Below are 21,456 nucleotides of genomic sequence, written 5' to 3'. Positions count from 1 at the left end.
GCGCCCCCCGAGCACAGCGGGCGGCGGCGCCCCGGCCCCCCCCCCAGCGGTGCCGCAGGTGCGTGTGGGGCGCGGCGGGGACGGGCGGGTGCGACCGACGGGCCGTGCCGGGGCCCCGCTGCCCTGCCCGGCATGGGGCGACCCCTGCCCGGCACGGGCCCGGGGATGGTACCCGCAGCCCCGCCCGTAGCGCCCCGAGGGAGCCGCAGGAGCCCGGCCAGGTACGAGTCCCGCGGCCCCTGCCCAGGCGAAGGGCAGTTGCGCTGCCCGCTACCACGCGGCTTTGGGGAACTGGTTGTGTTTCAGGGCCTTTCACTGCAGTGTTACAATGAACGAACGCTTTGCTTGTTTATACAAAGAAGCAGCTTTTTTGTTTGTTTTTGGTTTTTATTGGTTGTTCCCCACCCCTTGTATGCCTTTCCTGTGAGTAGACTTCAGCTCTTTCTCATAAATAAAGCGCAGTAGGGGAATGGTCTCGTGGCTGACTTGTTTTCCTGACTCTCACCAGTCTCTGCTGCCCTCCAGCTTGGCTGGCTGAGCTGGGGACAGCAGAGGCTTGGAAGCTCAGTGTCCGACAGTCGCACCGATGTTAGGAAGCAGATGCCGTCATGTGTACCCACAGAGTTAGCGAGACCAGAACTGCCGTGTATCTACGGCTGTCAAGGCTTTACTGTCTGTTGGTGTGCGAGGGGCCACGTCCATGCTCACATACCCACTTCTCATGGAGTGCCTGTTGATGTGAATCAGAACTGGGTGGTCAGGTTGCCTTCTGTACCTGATACAACACAAGTGCTGTGGGGCTGTTTGTTGTTTATCCTTTTCCTTATTTGTAGATGCTAATGAAAAAGGTGATAACTGAGGAAATGGGAAAAATACATTTATTGGTATATAAACAAAGGAATTCGTGATTTTTATGGGGCGGTCTGTGTGTAAATCACTTGCTACGCTGTGCAGTGAATAAATGCCATAATTCTATCTGCTTGGGTTTATTAAGTCAAAGCTGGAGACATCCTTCAAACTAACTGATACAGTAGTTAACTTCTGCTTTAAATGAAGCTATGTGTAAAGTGGAAACATTATTTATTTCTTATTCGTAGGGATTCTGTGCCACAAGTACTGTATTTGTCTAGTGCTGTTCATTATTGCAGAACAATACCGTCTGTGGACAATTTCACTTTAAGAACATTTGAATAAATAAATAAAATTTTTGTTCAGTTCCATCGGCAGGCATACTGACTAAAAGGGTAGTGTATCTCTGGTGTTGGGAAGCAACGATTAAAATTGTTCTACAAACTTAAACCTTCCAGTCTTAAGACAGTTCTGTTTGGTGGGCATCCCATGAAGGTACATGACACAAAGCTGATGTGTTACTTTTCTCCAAATGGTTTAGGGAGTGAGACAAAGGTTAACTAAAATGTCTTGTTCAAGAGCTTCCCCAGAACATGAGAAGAAAGTCTTTGTTCTCTCTCACCCAAGTTTTCTTCAGGTGCCTTTCCAGTGAATTTCCTGTGGTTTTAGTTGTAGATGTGTTGAACACTTCAAATACAGAGCCTACCAGAGCAGCTGAGAGCTCCCCTCAATCTTTGAAAAAAAGAAGTTGGGAAAAAATGTGAGTGCCTTCAGGCCTCCTACCTCACACTGCCTGGCTGTAAAGTAGTGTAGTCCAACGTGAACTGTGAAGGCCATCCTGTTTTAGGAGAATGATGGCTTCCTTGGGACCTTGAGTGGTTTTTTTTCCCTGTCAACTGAGTAATCTGCTTGAGATCCACAAAGGCAGGATCTCTCTTGTCTGGGAAGCTCTTTTTCCCAGCTGAGCTTTGTATTAATCCAGCTTGGTGTCCTCTGCTTGGCACAGCTTTCAGTAATTCAGACTGTGATTTGCAGTGCTGTGAGCATGCAGTGTGTCTGCACAGGGCAGAACACTGGCATCTCATCTTTATTAGGATGGCATTTATCTTTGGGGAAAGTACATTCATCAAATCATCCTAATAGCAGTGTGTCTTGTGGCTCAGCAAAAACGGCTTTGGCAAAGAAGTCACAAAGAGTAATTGGGAACTCTAAAAATCTACAAAATCCTTACACTACAGACATAGTTCACTTGCTACATATTCTAAAATGAAATATTTGCATTTACCTGGAGAAGAGGTTTGAGTTTCAGGTCCCTGAGATGGTGTCCATGATTCTGTGAAATCATACATACGTTTGCTGGTCAAATTAGTGTAAAAGATCATGAAAGCATTTATGCTTTTTTTCCTTTCTAGGCACAAGTGTTTCAATTTGGTTTGGGTGATCTGGTGATTAATTCTAGTGAAGAATAGTGCTTTCTTTTAATAGCACTGCTTGTTCTGTTTCAATATGGCTTCATAAAATAAATTTATGTTTGCTCCATGGATCCATCACTGCTGCATGTAACAATAGGGATGCTGGAGCTTAACTCCTGCGAGAAGAAACTATTTGTCTGATGCTATAAAGCAACAGTAAAAGTTGCTTCTACAGGGTTAGCAGTTCCCAGTTTTGGAGAGCAAATCCTGGGGAAGGGGAATGAGATGTGGCCTCCTCCAGATGAGTTGCCAGAATTCAGGAAACCACACTAGTCCATTGTCTGCAGCATGCTGGGCTGGTCAGACACTGACTTGTGCTGGTTTTGGAGAGGGGGGAGGTGGGCTGAGTGTCACCTATGGTTGGGGAAGGGAGTTTGAATGGGGGAATACTGGCTCAGCATGGAGCCTTTAATGGCTGCCTGCTGGAGAAGCAAAAGTTTGTGTTCCCCCCTTTGCCCCTCCAACCCTGTGTGCTGCCATCCTCCATTGCCACTATGTTTTTTTGTGATGGGGGGCAGGAAAGGAGAGAGGAGAAAAGGATTCTGAGCAAGTATGTCTGAACTGGGGAGAAGAGGTGTGTATTTTATCCTTAGTGATGTTGGGGATTGCAGGGGGAAAAAAAGCTTGAGAATTGTTGTACTGAACTAAATTACTTCTTCTTTTGATTTTTAGACTGGCAAGTCCCCCTCCCCCCCTCCCCCCCAATTCTGCTATTTTGTACTATTAATCCTAAAATATCCAGGACTCTTTGGCAGCAATGCCTAGATCCATGCCTGGCTTTTTATTCTATAGCTGCTAAATTACTCGTAGTTCTCTTGTATTACTCTTCCCCAGTCAGGAAGACTAGTTTGATTTTCTTTTTTTTATCATTATTCTGTGTTTAAATTTGTTCTGGCTTCACCCACTTCTGAAGATTTAATCTGACTTCTGCATCTCCAGGCATTATCATAAATGCATGTTATAACAACCAGAGCAAGTAGGGTAAATCCAATACCTTAGGTACATTTTATGTGGAACTTTAGCATATTTTTGCATTCAACTAACACTGGGACTTTTTCATGTTCTTGAAGCTCTATTCCACCTTTGGGGAAGGTAATTTTTATTTTACTGTTTATGTAAGATTTGTAGAAAATTTAAGAAATGCACATGGGCTTGTGGAGAGTGGGATAATACCTCAAGAGACTCTCAGAATGGATTTCCTGCATTTAAAATTATGCTCTTTAGGTAATATGTTAAACACATTAACATTTAGGTGATGTCTGTTCTCCACTTTTAAGAACACATATGCAGTTTAGCGGACAAACATTTGGAATTCACTGCAACTCTTTTCAAGATGGTTCTTCTTTGGAAGACATGATGTCTGCTTTGAAATTTCAGTGTCTTTTTTATTAAAGGAGAATTCCTAGTAAGAGATACTACTCTGTGTGCAATAGTAGTGTTTCTTATTAGACACAGAGGATCAGATCTCTGTGTATAAAGGACCAATGATTGTAAAGGACTGGCCTCTTTGAAACAAGTAACCAGTCTTTGCACGTGCATTGGTGAAAACAAATAATGTAAGAAAACTCTTATAAATACTTCTCTATGACGTATAAGATGATAGATATATAGAAGTATAGATGATACACATATATACATATTTGCAAGATTAGAGCCTGAAAAAGAAAATAAATTCTATTGAAAACCCTAGAAAGAAGGGAAAAGTGTATTTTAGTGAAAGAAAATTTCATGATTCAATACAAACTTTGTTTTTTGCAGAGGCAGCAGGATTGTGACTTATACTTACACAGTCAGCAACTGGAACAATGCCAGATTCTGAAAGTAAATTGGTGTCTTCACATGAGGTTGTTGTAAATCGTACTTCAGACTTGAATGAAATGAAAATTCCAGCTGAAAAAAGATCTGCTGAAAAAAGAACAGTGACTCACATTGAGAAGAATGGCTATCCTGACTCCATATACATAAATGCAGCTAAGATTTTTCAAGGCATTCATACTGAAAAGAGTAAGGATAGAATGCTTGTGCAGTATGGCGATAACTCAGAATCTCCCATGATGGCTTTTAAAGATGAGCATTCCAGGCGTGTATCTTATGAACTGGCTTTCAATGCTCTAAAATGTAAGTACAAAACTTGCCCAAGAATGGCCAACAGAAAGGATGCAGCAGAGAAAACATGGAAAAACAAATGTTCAGTGTCTACCTGACAGCAGAGATCTGGGGAAATTTTTGTTAAACTGCAGGTTATTACAGCATCACAGATTCATAGAATATTCTGAATTGGAAGGCACCTACGACGATCATCAAGAATGGCCCATAAGGGGATTGAAGCCACATCCTTGGTGTTATTAGCACCCTGCTCTGACCAGCGGAGCTCATCTCAGTGGTTCTTTTTGGATCCTAATTATGGATGAACATTTGCATTTACTAGACTACTCATATCCCTCAAATCTTTAAATATAGCTAAGTGTTATTAGCAATTGTGAAATCAAACCCTACTATTTTTCATGTAAATGAATTACATAGAGTTGCTATGTTGGTGATTGAATTTGCCCTCAATTTTCATGATGTTTAAAATTACAATTCAGTGACTTACAAGATTTACTTCCATAGAATCTTGTAGATAGTGGCATAAGTTGTCAACATTTTCTCTTTTTTACAGATCAAGATCTTCTTGAACAAATCTTGTTAGATAGTAGTGCTTACCCATGCTACTCAATAGTAAGTGAACATTTTTGTGAGGAATTTTTATTTTCTGTGTTGATGTAATTAGTGTATTTTCTGAGGATTCTACAACATTCTTCAAAACAACCTTTGTTGTTTTGAACTACATGACCACCTTAGACTGAAATATTGCTGACCTTTTTACATAGTTGTCTAAAGCATCCATCTCCAAAGTACGTTGTGAGATTCTGTTGCACCTTATTGCTGGGAGTCAAACCTTCAAAGACAAGGTGGGAGAGCGACCCATGAACTTTTACTGCAGTGTAGTACTTGCTCAGTGATATTGTCCATGTCCATGTGCTTTCCTTCCCAGCTGTGTCCCCTTGTGAGCAGGGAAAAAAAATGTTTCCTTCCTGTCCTTGGGAGCTGGAAAACATGGAGTGAACCCCATCAGACAAAAAAATGCATTGATCCCGTGTTTCATTTCCTGGGCAAATGGTACTGTATACAAATACTGTACTAGCAAAAACTGATCCAGTTTACTCTCTCAACGTGTTTTCCTGCTTTGACATGGAAAGAAATTCTAGAGCTGGCAGAATATTCTGCTGTTCCTTCCAGTCTTGTTTGATGCCTTTGAAAATTGCAAGATAAACTTGAGCTGATACTGGTTGTGGAGGTTGATGTGAGCAAGCAAATGATCTAACACATTTATCTTTGCCTTATTTTTGCAAGGAAGCAAGACTTTCATGCTAACATTTTGTGTTTGGTGGTATTTCCCTAATAACTTGAGTTTTCTAACTAATTTTGGTCATATTTGTGAGAAGGTGAGAATTTTAGAAGGCATAATAACTGTAAGAATTTATTGTAAAGAAGTAGACAGTAGTAACTGAAGTGCAGTAATTATTGTCCTTAAGCAGGAGATGCTCCCTGGTTTAAACATTTAGACAGAGAAAGGAGATTTTGTATATATCCCAAAAGCAGAAGGGTTATTATAATTGAGTATATTGGTTGCTACATATGGAAGAATCCCACAAGAGAGGAGTTGATAGACAAGAAGTTTTTGTGAGCTTACCTATTTAACAAACTACTTAATGAAGAGAAAATAATTTCAAAGTTTCAATTCTGATAACATTAGAAGTTAAGATACAGTATTTTATCTGTGTGCATGGAGAATGTTTTTAATTTTGATAATCTAAATAATTTACAAGTTGTGTATTTGAGTTTTTAAAAAAATATTTTTTAAAGAAGTGTTTTATTAACTCTCCAAAAGGAATTACTTTCCTATTCTTACAAGTAAGCATTTAAGGGTTTTTAATGCCTTTTACATGGGAGACTGCTGTTTGATATGGATCTTTTTGCAGAAGTAAGGCATGCTTTGGGTCACTTTCTCCATCCAGTTGCTTTTCTCTTGCAGCCAGACAAGTTAACCAGCTTGCTTGTTGTGATGCTTTATGACCTACAAGACCGAAAGTTTCAAGAACGAAAGATTTTTGATGAAGATGAACTTGTAGCAGAAGTTCAGGAAGTAGGGCAATATTTATACAGGTATATGTGCAAAGAGCTATTTTTTGTTGATATATATTAGCAAAAATGAAGATTTGTATTATCAGTGCCTTTTAAAAGTAATTATTAAACATGTCTTTCATCCTAAAATTTTGTGGGCTTTTTTTTTTTTTTTTTTTGATGAGAGCCTAGTTTGGAGGCAAACTTTCATATTTATGTATTTATGAAAAATACAGGTAAGAAACCATCCTTATATTGTGGATTATTTTTCAGGCGTCTTATCTTACTTGTCATTGTCAAAACTTTTTTTATACAGTTCTAGCAAAGAAATTAAATATTCAGTAAATATTCATAAATGCGAGTGTAATACATTCAAGAGGTCATGGAATGGAATAACATCTGTCTGTTTAACAGCACTTCTACTATGAAACTTTGTTAAATATTTATTATTTTAAATAATTAGAACAAAAACCCAGAATACATAAAATAAACATTTTAATATTTATTATTTCTTCCATCAGTCAGTTGATGAACTCAAAAGGCATTTATTAGACAAAATTGTGTAGCTTCTGGATTTAGAATGGCCCCAAAAGTTCATGAATCTCTTAAGTGCAAGGTATTTCTGGAGGGCAGTAAGTAATATACCTGAAGTAGTTCACCAGCAATATTTATTTACTTTGAATTATCATGTATCAGGAGTGTGCATGAAGCTTGTGGGAAGAAAACACTGGAAATATTTTCTCTGACATTTTCATGTAATAATAATAAAAGTGATTCCTGGTTGCCATCATAATTGTATTGTTTCTGTACATGTTTAGAGATCAGCTGTCATGAAATGCTCATTCTGCACATATATGTATTTACATTTTTAAACATGCAAATGAATCTGATGGTTGTATTCCATACATTGCAGTTCCAAAACATACTGAGATTTTTTTTTTAGCTGTCTGGGAAAATGGATGTATTTGAGAGTCACCAGTCCTAATTCCAGTCCCACCTGCTTTTAAATAAAATAATCTTAGCTATTGACTACCACCTTGCATCTACTGTTGTGTGGGGTAGAAAATGTTCTGTAACTCTGTTTCCTGTTGCAGCTTGCAGAATGAGGTGTCCCTTTTGGATTTGGTTTCTGAGCAAGATGGTATTGTAACAGAAATATTGCATGCTAATAGCTGATGAAAACATTTATAAAACTTATTAAACTTGTGACTATGTTTTTATAGTTATAGAACCAAATTGGCAGCTGCACTAGCACGATGTCGCATCAAACATGATGCTCTTTCAATTGAATACTTTGTACCAGAAACCATATGGAAGCAGGAACAAAGGGCCTCTGCTTTACCTGTCTGTGTTTGGATAAACACATTTAAAATCAGGTAAGGTCTTTAAAGTATCATCTGATATTGATGTTTTTACACATTAAGTGATATAATTTGCTACATACTTGTTTTAGAATTTCCAGGTTATACTATTACCAGTAATTTAAAGTGCTTACAGAAAATTCTGCTTAGTCTAGTGCTATTGTGTTATATTTTTTTGTAGTTTTTATATATTGCAGTAGTGGTATTTACACACTGTAAAAAGGTCGTGAAACAGTTCTTCTTACTATTCTGTTGCTTGTGTGGGTCTTTCACCAAATAAATGAGGAAATAAAGTTAGAAAAAAAAGTAGGTGAGTTAACCTGGTGCCAAAAAGAGGAGAAAATGCCTTTAAAAGTGGGTATATTAATGTAAACCATAATATTGGCAAAGGGTGTTAAGACACAATACTTAAACCTGCTGTTTGTTCAGTTAGGATAGTATAAACTTGAAATTAAAATACACTTTTAAAAATCCCTATATTCTGGAGGCTACTATATTTGTATATTTATACTTGTTCCCAGTTCTGTACTAACTGATACATGAACCATACCAGATTGTCCTGTTATAGACAGGTAATCCATTTTATAATGTTTTCAAGAATTTTGTTTTACTACTCTTGTCTTGGACTAGTGTTCAGTGCTTAGGTTATAGGCTCGTCAGGATAATGTATTTTATTTCGGTTGTGACTTTGGAACCCTTAAATAAGACTGAAATAAAAGCTGCTGCATTCATCCCATGTTTAATGTACTGTATAAACTTATGGTGCTGTCTGAAACAGCATTTCAACAAACATCTCTTGCTGTATATACCTTTAAATTTTTATGATGTTTGAATTGCTAACCTCAGCAGTTATGCCTTCATTACGTTTACACAAGGATTCTTTCAGTTATCAGCCATTAAAATTATTGGTGAGTTGGGCTAGATTGAAAGCAATTGAAAGAACTAAAACATTCCAGCAGTAAATTTACTACAGTATCTCTTGAGCACATGGACATTTCTGTTTTGATGCTTTGAATCATCCTCTGGAGACACATATCTCTTTCTTAATTTATTTTATCAGACTTATTAACTTAATTGTTTCAAACCAGAATTTACGTGCCTAGTGTAGAATAAGTTTCCCTCCTGCATTAGACAATATGGCATTTTATACCTATATATATATGCATATGTATACACACACACTAACAGAAGTAAAAAATTCACATAATCAGTGTGAACTATGTTGCTTAAGTAACTCTTGTATATTTAATGGTCAGAGTTGTATGTTAACAGCCTTGAAGATGTTATCAAAGATTTGGAGATGAAGGGACTCACAAAGGTTGAATCTGTGTCAGACTTTGACCATTACACGTTTGCTGTGGACCAACATTGCCACGATGTATTGGTTTTTCCTTCCTCTCTTAGAGAAGAACTGCTTAATTTAGATCTTTTTGCAGATTGCAAACTCTTACTGCAGGTGAGTTGATGTTCAGCCTTGAGTCAGATGATCTACAAATTGAAGTAATTGCTTTGCATTAGAAAGAGGTTGTGTATTGTGTGATGATTCTATTAAACCAGTCAGGCAGCAACAAACTCTAATAAGGTTTTGGACATTTGTAATAATTAGAAGGTTACAAACTGATCCACTTACTTAATTTAGCATACAAATGTCAATGCTTATAATTGATAGCTACAATTAAGTTAGTAGAATGTTTTAAATTTAATCTTAGAGCTGTTGAACTACATATAAAAAGTGGTCAAAAGAGGCAGTCTCACTTCTGAAAATGTGAGGAAAGTTTCAGTATAACTCCATATGCTTTCCCCCAGTTAGTAGATAGTGATATGATACTGTAATATTTCTTCCTCTTTGAATGCATGTTTATGATGGAATGATCACACTTCTTTGTATTTTGTGCCATGTGGTTCCTAGATCTCCATATCTCCCACTAGTCTTTTTCCTGACTTGTCATCATTAGACTCCCCAGTGAAGTTTGGTGGGAGGTTTCTTTTGCAGAGTGGTGGTTTGCAGTAACCATGCAACAGCACAACCACGAATTATCTGAACTGTCTGATGATTCTTGAGTGCCTAGCAGAAATATTTCAACCAGCATTTTCACTAGATGCTTGGCATTGTCTGCAAACTTTACCCTCAAAATGTACTGCGCAACTTAAAAAGGGATTCAATATTCAATACATTTCAGTATGTAGATTTTTAAAATAGAATACGTAGAGAAAAGAACTATACATGAGAGCCCCATAGGTAATAGGAACAAATTCTGAGTATTACTACTTAAAAGTATTCAAAATAAGTAAATAACACCATCAAAACCTCCATCTCTATGGTGGGGTAGGGTGATGCTTGAATGCTGTGTGTACATAGACAATGATATGAACTTGAAGGCTTAGCACTTGTTTTTTTTCCCCTTTCCATTTATCATCAGTTTGTAAAATTCGGTGCAAGACCTGGTATCTGTGGTCAGTTTCTTCACTCCTTTTTAAGTAATTTGATAAAGTTTTCTCTTAATCACCAGTGGTACAAGAGCATTTACTCTTGTGGAGTGGTCCCTGTGTTTTCTGCATTCCAATCTGCCTCTCTGTTGTTCAAATTCAGCAGAATCTTGATCTTTGATCTACAAGGGTGACATTTCTCCTGTAATTTTCACCAAGAGCTATGTGAACAGTTTTGCATTTCTCTGTTAAGCTGCCTCAGAGGATGAATTCTGCCTGAATTGTGGCCTTTTTGTCTTTTCTGGAACAGGCTGTTGCTAGGAGTTCCTCCTTATGGCGATGATACGTACTTTCTTTTCACCTACAGATATTATGCTTTTTAATGTCTTATTTAGAATTAAGTTATTTAAATTTATTGAGTGACAGCTTGGTTTTGTAATTAATTTAATTCTGTATTTGTAGATAGCCCTGATGAGTTTTTTCCTCCCTTCTTTCCCATTTGCTGTGAAAACAATGAAATACTTTCCTAATTTGGAAAGAAGGTTGGCATTCAAAGAAACCAAAATAGTTGGTCATACTTAATTTTTGTGTCATTGTTTTGTAGGATAAGTCTCGCAGCCTCGCTGTACACTCCGCACAGGCGCTGTTGAGTGAAGGTGGTGACATTATAGTGGCTCACGTAGGTTCCCATCTGACCATTGCCCATATGTCAGTGCTGACAAATCACAGCATGTCCACAATTTTTGTTTGTGGTGTGAAATCTTCAGCAAGAGAAGAACTGAGGAACAGTTTCAGTCATATGGGATGTGAAAGTAGGTGCTAAAACAGTCGGTATGCAAAAAGTATTGTAATACAAGTGTTTGTGATATCTGTAAATATGGACTAATTCTATCAGAATTCAGAGATCCCCTCTGGAAACTTGGGGATGGCAGTAACAACTTTTTTCTCACAAAGTGGGCTGATAGCTCTTCAGCTACAGTCATATCAATTGCAGTCTAACTATATCATAGATGCAAGCTCCTGAAATGTCGGTGAATTTTTCCATTGAAGTAGCAGTTGGTGTAACTGGTAGCTGGGAACTTTGGGCTGTTGCTTTAAGTCTGATTTCCAGTTGTTTGAAAGTGTTAATCCAAAACACATGCACTTGTCCAGTTTACCCGGAGGACACAATCAGGACAGAATGCAGTAAGACTGCAACTCCATTAACTGTCTTTTCAGTGGAAGATGCAGCCCTTCAATCTGTTTGAAATCCATAGGCCATACATTGGATGATCTGAATCTAGCAGGCTCTAGCTCTGTCGAATTCAGTGTAATACCAGAGTCTCTTCACCTGTATCACCTGTAGGCAGGCTTGCTTGCAGCCTATAACTGTTGAGTTTTTCCTGTTTTTCAGATATTCAGTTGTTACATGAAGACTTTACTGAGCTTGAACCAACAGACCGAAGACTTGAAAAGGCAAAAGTTATTTTGCTGCTACCACAATGCTCTGGACTGGGTGTTGGCAATCCAATGGAGTTTATTTTAAGTGAGAACAGAGGTAACTTTTGATGCAATATCTAGCTCATGCTTTCTGGTAGAAATAGATTCAAGTATTGTGGTCTAGACAGTGTAGGTGCTCCAGTAAATGGTGTAATTTTATTAAAAAAACCTTCCTTATTTTAATTACTATAGAACATATATATTAACTTGCATAATTCTGTGACTGCTTCAGGTTGATAGTATGTAAGTTTGAGGGTTATTCTGGGGAGCAGTGTGTGTATAACTTTTTTTTTAAGTAAAAGGATCATAGGCAAAAATTTATTTCAAGATACCAACATGTATATAATTTTCCATTTGATTACATTCCTTGACTGTTTGTGTAAGTCCTTTCACTGTACAATTTTCATTAACTAGAAGCAAATAAGAGGCACCATGAATTACAGGTAAAGAAGTAAAGCAAATAAATCAGGCACTCCTTGGTATTCTAATTTGTAAAACCTACTTTCCCACTGCACCAGTAACAACCAGGTCTGCTTCTGCAAACAACTGAATTTTCAGACATTAATACAAGTTGGAAGACTAAATTTACTACTCTCTGCTTTTAGATGCAGGATTGCTACAAGACCTTTTCCAGGGATTTGTGTCTGAGGATAAACTCAGTATTCTTGCTGAGAGGCAGCTTAACGAGTTGATTCATGCACTGAAATGTAAGTGTGCTAGTTCCCCAATTTCTGGGAAGACTTTGCACTATCAATTCCACTGTACTATCACCAGTTTTAATATAGTTAAAAATACACTGATTACTCTATTAATTAACAATAAGCATGTAACCAAACCCCCTGAATAATGATTTCCTCCATGAAGGTTTTTCTGTGTCCTAGTATCCACCAGACATTAATACAGCATTCTTCAGTATTGTGTAGAGAACTGGCTTATGGCTTAGTCATACTCTGCTTTGGAAATTCTGCAAATGTAGTCTGACTCCATCTGCATGCTGCCACTTTTTTCCTCTCCTTTGGTAGCTGTGTGAAAAGACTGGAGACAGCTTTGACTTTGTGCTGAAATCTGCAAATATTTGAAAATATTTTAATTATTTATGAACACTAGAGATCAGGAGGATATTTTTACTGGTAAAAGTGACATAATTTTTATGATGCTTTCAATCCTTACCAAACCACTCTCTGTATGAAGAATCTGAAGAGTAAAAATTTTTTTCTGTTTTTGTTTTGTAGTTAACAAAGTACAAGCTATTGTTTACTGCACTTGTTCAGTTTATCCAGAAGAAAATGAACTAGTAGTGAAAAAAGCACTGGAATCTGGAGTGGAGGGAGATAAAGCACGACGATATAGGTACAGAATGAGTAGTTTTATCCATGAAAAAATTAAAGTATGACTTTAAATTGTAGCATAATTCTTATCCTAGACTGATACGTATCCTGCATGAAATTAAAATAGCTTTTGCTGCCTGTCATGCATTCTTTCTGTTTATGAGAGTATTTAGCAGTATTCTATTGACCTTTTCATCTAATATTTTTGTCCATCTGAAAATAAAATGGGGGGAAAGCATCACTGGTTGGAAATAACATTCTTCAGTTAGAGCTATTGCTATTGTTTTATCAGTATTCAGAGAATGAAACTAGTTTAAAATAAAATGGAGACTAGAAGTCAGGTAACTTGCTAGCATGCTCGCAGCTTCTGATGTAGAATGATCAATTTTAAAGGAAAAAGAAATTAAATCTTAAATTGTAGAAATAATACAGAAGAACAAGAACCCTTGCTGAAGGATTGCTCATCACTATTCAGATGAATGACTTCTGGGAAGGACAGGTCACAGTAAGAGATCATCCTGTGCAATCATGGCAAATACAAATATATATGAAAAAAGTATGTATGCTGTATACTTCATATGCAGTTATAACCTGTTAGCTGTCACCCCTGTCAGCCAGAGGAATTGTTAAAAGACTGATGGGTGTTTTCTGGATTTTCCTTTCAGTCACACTAGATAAATGCAAACACTTGGCACTCAATTGCACATAGATACAATAGTGGATTACAGGATGGAGGTTTAAAAGAGTTTATGTTGTAAAAAGCACAGGAAAATCATACTCAATTTTTAGATTTTATATTACCTTAGATGATGTTAATAGCCTGGCTATCAAAGGGACAGGTACTGTGACTCAAGATATCCAATTAAATTTGGCATGATTAAAATGGTAAACATTAATTTTGGCCAGTCCAAAGAATGTTTAAAAGTTTTATGTTATTCATAAGACGAAGTGCAACAAAGTGCATATTTCTTGAAATTCATTGATAGAAAATAGCAGCCTGCTCGATTTTTTTTACACTAAGTGGGATAAAATCAGGATATCTCTTGCCAATGATGGTGTGCTGGACCAAAAGCATTTATGGACTCTTGCTTGTGTTTTCCTTCAGAATATGAAAATTTCTGGAGTCTGTCTTGACCTCTGTGCAGCTATTACTCTGTGGGGAGAACTTGGGGGACCTTGGAATGTAATGGTCTCCAAATTAGTTGAACACAAATTATATGTAAATTCATAACATATGAAAGAATTTTTATTTAAAAAATAAAGTTCTTGGAGCTTTAATTATTTTATAAAAAATTGCCCCTTGCACCTCCCATCCCCAAAAAGCCAAACCAAAATCTGTTCACTGTTTTGCAGAAGCATCATGAATCTTGTCAAACCACCAAAGCATACTTACACTTTCAAAAAGGCAATCTTGGATGGTAAGAAAAGGACAGTAACATTCCATTAGGATTTTTTCAGACCTGAGCAAATTTGTGACTGAAGATTGATTGAGCTTCATAAATGAAAATTTCAGATTCAGTTCCTCCTTCACTGTCATGCGGTGTCTTGTATGTTTCATCATAGTCCTTGCTACAATGAAGATGCATACAATAAACCAGCATGAACAGAGCACTAATAGAACACCATAAATAAAATTTATAGAGTAATTACGCTTAGGATGAAAGCTCAAGCCATTTAAGATGCATGTACTACTTAAAAAAATTCCTTTTACACTTTCCTTAGAATTAATTAGAGAACTTATTTGCCTAGAACAGTGCAGTATAGAATGAAAGGCTGTTGCAGAGTTACTAGCCCTCATGTTCACAGTAGTGTCTTTGGGAGACAAATCATAATAAAACTTCTTGTATGATCATCAAAGATCTGAAATACTGAATATTAATTCCCTTTTCCAAGAAAATTGAGGGCTTTCAGGAAACTCTTACAACAAATGTGTTCTGAATTACTCTGCAGGACGGAAGTGGTGCTGAATGAAATAAGGCTCTGTTGGAGCTTTGGGGTCACACAGCTGGTCTTAGGGCTGTGCAGTTTTAAGGGTGATTTCAAACATGTATGTACTGGCTAAGCTGAGCTTCCCTTCAGGATATGATGGTTTATAGCAACAGCTTTACCTAAAGTAAGGGTACACATGGCAAACAGGTGTGTATAGAGAGGAGTCTAAACCACTCATGCATTTCTCTTTGGCCTATCAAATTTGAATTAACTTCTGCATCATTTTTCAGGGTCATTGAAGGTGAACAGTAACTTATATACATCAATAAATGATTACCACTGAGGTTTTTTTGCCTTGAATAAGCTGATCTAAAATCAAAAATCTGTGTCATAAGACATAAGTTTTATTTAGTAATGCAAGGAGGATGTAAGCCTTGTAGCCTGTTTTATCAGGTTCCAAGGGACATAGAAAAAAAAATCCAGATTGTGGTGAGAACTTGTAAAAAACCAATTTTGCATACTTCCCATTAAAAATGAACTAGCCAGCCAAATCAGGATATTGCTTTCAAATATTGAATACCTTTCTCTGTAACCATCTTTGAATAAAGCTCTGTCGCTAGAGGGTTAGTAGAGCACTAAGGAGTCGGACTCTATCTTACAGTCCTCAGTGAAGAGGAGGGGGTTATAATTCCAAAAGGACATTTTGATAGTGTTTTTCTGTACTGAGACAGCTTAGTACTAGTTTGCCAGTCTTGTGAGCCAAGTCCTTGAGACTGCTTTGTAACAACCAAACATTCCTGGAATACAAGAACAGGAGAAGAAGCTAGTTCTTCCCTCCCTACTGATGCACTGCAAAACTGTAAAACTGGAGAAACAGCACTCAATTATAACAAATAGCAAAGTTTGCTAACCTAAGACTTTTAGCTTACATAGATATATTTTTTATTATGAGCACATATAACTCAAAGTCAACACCTCTACAATTTCTGCAAGCTGCTTAGTGTTTTCAGATAATTCCCCAACTTCATGGACAACTTGATAACTCAGTAATTGCACACCTGAGAAAGAACATAATTTTTCATTGTCTTAATATGTATTTATTATCTGGTGATTAATTTACTTAATAACTTGGGGAAAAAAAAGGAATTATTGAAAAAAATGGAAAAAATCCAATTAATTCTAAAAAGAGGAATTCTCATGCCTTTCTTGAACTGCAGTTTTTAAAAATTAAGATAAAGCTATGTTATTGAAAAACATAATTTGAAAATTACTTCTAATTACATTTTTCTAATGTATCCTTGCTTATTTCCTTTTGTATTCTTAGATATTATTTTCTGGTCTTCCATTTCTTTTTTACAGGCTTATTCCTTCTGTTTTTTCTACTTGCTCCAATTCAGAGGCTTCCACTGAAATGTTTTTCAAAATGGAGCCATCAGAAATTTCCAGTGGTTGTTTTCTAGCTGTTCTACAGAGAGAGGTAAGCTAGGAAAATAACCATTTAAAATCACTTTACAGAAGAGGAGTACTGCAATTTTCCACAAAAGAATAAATGAAATGGAATGTTTGAAATAAAATTCGTGGCTGCTCTTTAGTTGCCTTAAAACCAAAGGACAGGTGAGCAGTTGAAATGTGCTGCTCCTGGAGTTTTTTGCTGAGCACAGCTTTACAAGGTGTGCCTGTTTTTCTGGAGCTGCTCATGATCAGAGCAGGCCCTTGATCCAAGTTAGTGCCAGGAACATCTAGAGGAAATATATTGCTATTATCACACTTTGGAATGAAATACACAGCTTGATTAGATTCATGATAAATGGTGTGTCTAGTAAATGTATTTGTTATATAAATTACCAAGATTTTCCAGTATCCAAGCAGATGAAATCTTAATCCCTATGGGTGACGCTATTGTAATTTGAATAAAATATGTATGAATATGTTTCCTTCCCAAACTAAGGCATATGCAAATCTGGCTTGAAAGGCAGGGGGCTTTTGCTGAGTAAACGGAAAAGTCTTGGCACGATTCCTGAGGAAAGGCCTTAAAGGGCTAGTTTGCATCTCTGAGTATCAACATCTTCTTCTTGTCTCTGAGAAAAGCATGGATTTATTCCACCAAAAGAGAAAGGGTGTGGGGATGAACTAATTAGAATTTCATTGCAAATTAAAGATAGGAGATCTTGTTTGGTTTTTTGTACCATTTTCTGTCATACTGTGATTAAAGTGCTTGGAAAAAGGTTGCCTCTTGGGGGAAGTTAGAAGATTTTATTAAGAGTAAGAGAATTACATATGAAACGCCTTTCAAGTTACCTATTATTGACCTCTTCTTTACAATATTAAATATTTTTAACTTGGTCTGAGTTTTAGTTAATCATGCTATGTGCATCTCTCTACCATATTGTCTCTCTCCAGAGAAACAAACACTTTTGTTGCAGGTTGTTAATTCGAGTAATTTTTTTGGGTCAAATTCTAATACAAAGAATATAGTAAATATAATAAATAATAATATATAATAAATAATACAAAGCAATTCCTCCAATGGCCAGTTTTTAGGTGATTCAGGAAATGAACTTTTTCCACAAAGTAGAAAACATGTACTTATAATTTAAACTGAAATTCCTTGTTTACAGAAACCTTCTTCTTAGCTAGTTGTAAATAGTTTCTTTCCAATTGTTTCTCTTTATATACTTAGATGTTGACCTGGTTCCTAGTTTGGGAGTTCCTTACTTATGTATTATGAGCAAGAACTTTCATTACTGTAAAAATTATTCATGTTTAATGTTACTGGTATTTCTGTATTTTAGTAACTATTTCTGATACACACACATGTAATGGATATGTATGTTCTTACAGACACATTACAGAGCAGGTCAGTGTGGGAGTGTGCTGCTTTTGGCTGGGGTAGAGTTAATTTTCCTCACAGTGACTGGTGTGGGCCCTGTGTTTTGGATTTGTGCTGAACACAGGGTAGATAACACAGAGATGTTTTTGTTACTCCTGAGCAGGGCTTACACAGAGCCAAGGCCTTTTCTGCTTTTCATACAGCCACACCAGTGAGGGAACTGGGGGTATGTGGGAGGCTGGGAGGAGACACAGCCAGGACAGGTGACCAGAACCAACCAAAGGGATATTCCAGACCACGTGACATCATGCTCACTGTATAAAGTGGGGGGAAGGAGGAGGAAGGGGGATGTTTGCAGATATGGCACTTGTCTTCCCAAGGAACCACTGTCTCTATCTTAAACCAGCAGTTCCCTGGCTTTACTCTTCCAGTTCTTTCCCTGATCCTGCTGGTGGGGGAGGGAGTGAGCAGCTGTGTGGGGTTTGGTGACCAGCTGGTTTTAAACACAAGTCAGACACACACTACAGAGCCCAGAATTGAGTTTCCCCTCTTTGGATCACTAGAGAAGAAAGTCTCTGAAGAGCAAATGCTCCAGTACCTCTTTACACAAGTCAAGTTCTTAATTTTGTGAATAAATAGTTTGGTTAGCATTTATCACATGTGACTTAAGTCCTTATGCTAGATTCTGTTGTCTTTTTCTCATGGAGTAAATTCTGAGGAGCTCTGTATTGTGGCTTAGATTTGTTGTTGTTTCCTTTGTAATTTTCAGAAAAATACTTCTAAAAAGGTGTCTGCTAAAGACATTTTGGCTTCTGCTGCAGCAAAAGGACTACTAGATGGCATTGTTGAAGAAAAACCAAAAGAAGAGGTGAAAAAGCAGAAAGTAAAACGACGTCGACGTAAGGTTACTGCTAGTGATAGTAAGCCAAAAGCTGCAAAGCTCCTTCACCGCCAAACTGGAGCTAATGTTAAGGCTGAAGTTTCTGTGTCTAAAGCAGCCAGTAAGATACAAGAAAAGCATGTGTGCGTGTGCCGAAAAAAACCAGCCAGTAACATACAAGAAAAACATGTGTGCCACACAAAAGCAGCCAGTAGCATACAAGAAAAGCGAAAAAAAGCAGCCAGTAACACACCACAGAGGACTGTGCACCGAAAAAAAGCAGTTAGTAACACACCACAGAAGACTGCACACCGAAAAAAAGTAGTCAGTAACATATCACAGAAGAATGTGCACCAGAAAAAAATAGTCAGTAACATACAACAAAAAAACGTGCACCAAACAAAAGCAGTCAGTAACATATCTGTGCCTAAAGCAGTCAGTAACATACAGCAAAAAAATGTGCCCCAAACAGAGAGCTGTGTTCAGCTGAAGAAATCTGTGAACCCTGATTCACACACAGCCCCGTGGAAAGTGCTGGAGCACACATCTCATCTGTCACCTCTGGGCAAGGCGTGTAAGAGACAGACACCTGCTCGAAAGGCATGTGCAGAACAGAACAGGGTTTACTGAAGCCCCCAACCATCACCTTGCCTCCACTGGTAACACCACATGAAAGGTTGTAAGGAAGCAAACCCAGGGTATCAACTTACCATTGCTTTCATGGCCAGACTAGAGCACAGTGGTTGGATATTTCCACTACCCCGGTCAAAAATGGTCAAGCCAACTTGGCTGTATGAACCTTCAGACTCTGCCCTCCCTTTGTAAAGAAGGTAAAGATTCCTGTATATTAATCAATACTCTGGCATTACAGTATATTTTTATGCAAGGATAATCTGGCCTTGGGAAAAGATATATTATGGGCTATTTATGTAGAAATATCCATGTTAGATAGTAACTTTTAATCCAATAATCACACTTTAATGTGAATGGAGCTCAGCTGCCTAAGGCTGATAGACTGGTGGGGGCAGTGAGGTCAAAAAACTACAGCCTCTAGCTATACACTTTAAAGTGCCAAGTTAAATCATACACCCAACCCCCCACCATGATCTAAATCTGTACAAGTAATCAGTTTCAAATTGATGTTTTTAAAGTGAGATTGAATTTTTTGAAGTGGCTTTTTTTTTACAAATGCTAGATACCATTTTTGTGAGTTTCCACTTAGGACTGATGCATGGAAAATAAGCCTTGCAGAGTAAGCCTGTTAGCTCACTTTTATTTCTAAAACTAGATGTGAACTTTTGTACAGGAAAGTGGCCAAGTACATTAAAGCCCCTGCATAGACTTTCTAGTACTTGCTCTCTTGGTTTCTACTTAAGTGTTCATTGAAATATTATTAACTGTGAAAAATTGATAAAACATTCTCATGCTAAAAACACTGAATTGTCATCATAATGTCACATCAGACTGTCATGGTTCATAACTGCTTTTTATCAATTTCTTAACATAAACAGTTCTTAGTTGAAAAGAGCTGCTACTGTCAAAGTAACATTTTTATAAATGTTACTGCAAGTCAGCTGAATAATGACTGGACAAAAAGTAGTTGACTGTCTTTGGAAACAGCCGTGGGCTTCTAAGCTGCTCCCTCTTGCTAGCAAAGACAAAATAAAATAACTGTAAAATATCTACGATTGTCTTATAATCTGAGGAGAGGATAAAGGGAGGCACAGAGATACTTTTAACAACAAATCTGATTTGTATTTGGAACTTGTGAAAATGAAATAGAGAGAGCACAGCAATATAGAAAGGCAAAGGTAGCTGTGGCCCAGAAGAGAAATTTTCCTCCAGGCAGCCATTTCAGATACTTGGGAAGAGTGTTGCTAGGAGTAGACCAATGTAGTCTGGAACTTAACTGATTTGACATCTGGGTCTGCATTGAGACCCACCCAGAGAAAATGTTATAACATCTCTATTTTTTCTTCACTCACATCAGTCAGTGTCACTGGATCAGCAGTACCTTTTAAAGAAAGGATGTAAATGATATTACACCAGCAGTGTAGACAGCTGGCTCTTGTTCATCAGATAAATATCCTTGCTTCACTGAATCAGTGAAAATTTCTTTTAGCATTTTAATCTGAGCCAGCTGTCCTACACAGACATCCCTCACCTTCTGCATATCCCTGTGAGCAATCCATGCTCCTTACCCCTTCCAGTGACATGGTGAATTCTGCTCTTACTTCTGAAGAAACTTGTAAGGATAGATTTAGATCTGTACACATGCCATGTGTAGAAGTGGAAAAAAAGAAATTCTTATTGTATTTCAAAACCATTTAGGAGGAGAAAAGATTCTGCATGTTGGACACTAAGGAGATTTTTTTTTTTCCCCATATGGTTGTTAAATGCTTAAAATAAACTTAAGAGCTTCTGCAGTTAGAGAATGATTTTTTTTTTTTTAATTGAGATCTGTATCATTCATTATTAAAGTTAAAATTACTTGTAAAACAACATACACGTGTCTAATAACAGGATTTCTGGGCTACTTACATATAATATATGCCATGATGTCCCACAGCTGGCCTCATCTTGCTTTCAGAAATTTGCATTTTTGACACGGTATGGAGGTTAAACCAGTTAGAATCTTGATGTCTTACCAAGAATATCAGAGATAGAGTATTTCAACCGCAGGTCAGCAGCTTGCTCTGTAGGCAGGGAACATCATATGGTGGCAACATCTGGGACT

General features: G+C 37.4%; 1 protein-coding gene across 2 annotated transcripts; it reads left to right on the top strand.

The window, feature by feature from the left end:
- The first annotated feature begins 58 nt into the window (after positions 1-58).
- Positions 59-21,149, top strand: NSUN7 (NOP2/Sun RNA methyltransferase family member 7). 2 transcript variants are annotated; one of them, XM_042053844.1, is made up of 12 exons: positions 59-221; positions 4,080-4,439; positions 4,981-5,039; positions 6,397-6,527; positions 7,709-7,861; positions 9,119-9,302; positions 10,878-11,085; positions 11,667-11,810; positions 12,358-12,459; positions 12,985-13,102; positions 16,369-16,486; positions 18,609-21,149. In XM_042053844.1, the coding sequence occupies exons 2-12, from the start codon at positions 4,127-4,129 to the stop codon at positions 19,347-19,349; spliced, it is 2,271 nt and encodes a 756-aa protein (XP_041909778.1). In that variant the 5' UTR covers positions 59-221; positions 4,080-4,126; the 3' UTR covers positions 19,350-21,149. The 2 variants fall into 2 exon arrangements, with proteins under 2 accessions (XP_041909778.1, XP_041909777.1); XM_042053843.1 differs by having other exon boundaries at positions 59-4,439.
- The last annotated feature ends 307 nt before the right edge of the window (positions 21,150-21,456 follow it).

Source organism: Corvus kubaryi, unplaced genomic scaffold (genome assembly GCF_017639235.1).
Source record: "Corvus kubaryi isolate FWS band 111438036 unplaced genomic scaffold, C.kubaryi_AGA036_p1.0 split1-131, whole genome shotgun sequence".
Classification (NCBI taxonomy): Eukaryota; Metazoa; Chordata; class Aves; order Passeriformes; family Corvidae; genus Corvus; species Corvus kubaryi.
The sequence above is the reverse complement of the archived record's forward strand: the minus strand, read 5'-3'. Positions and strand labels throughout refer to the sequence as shown.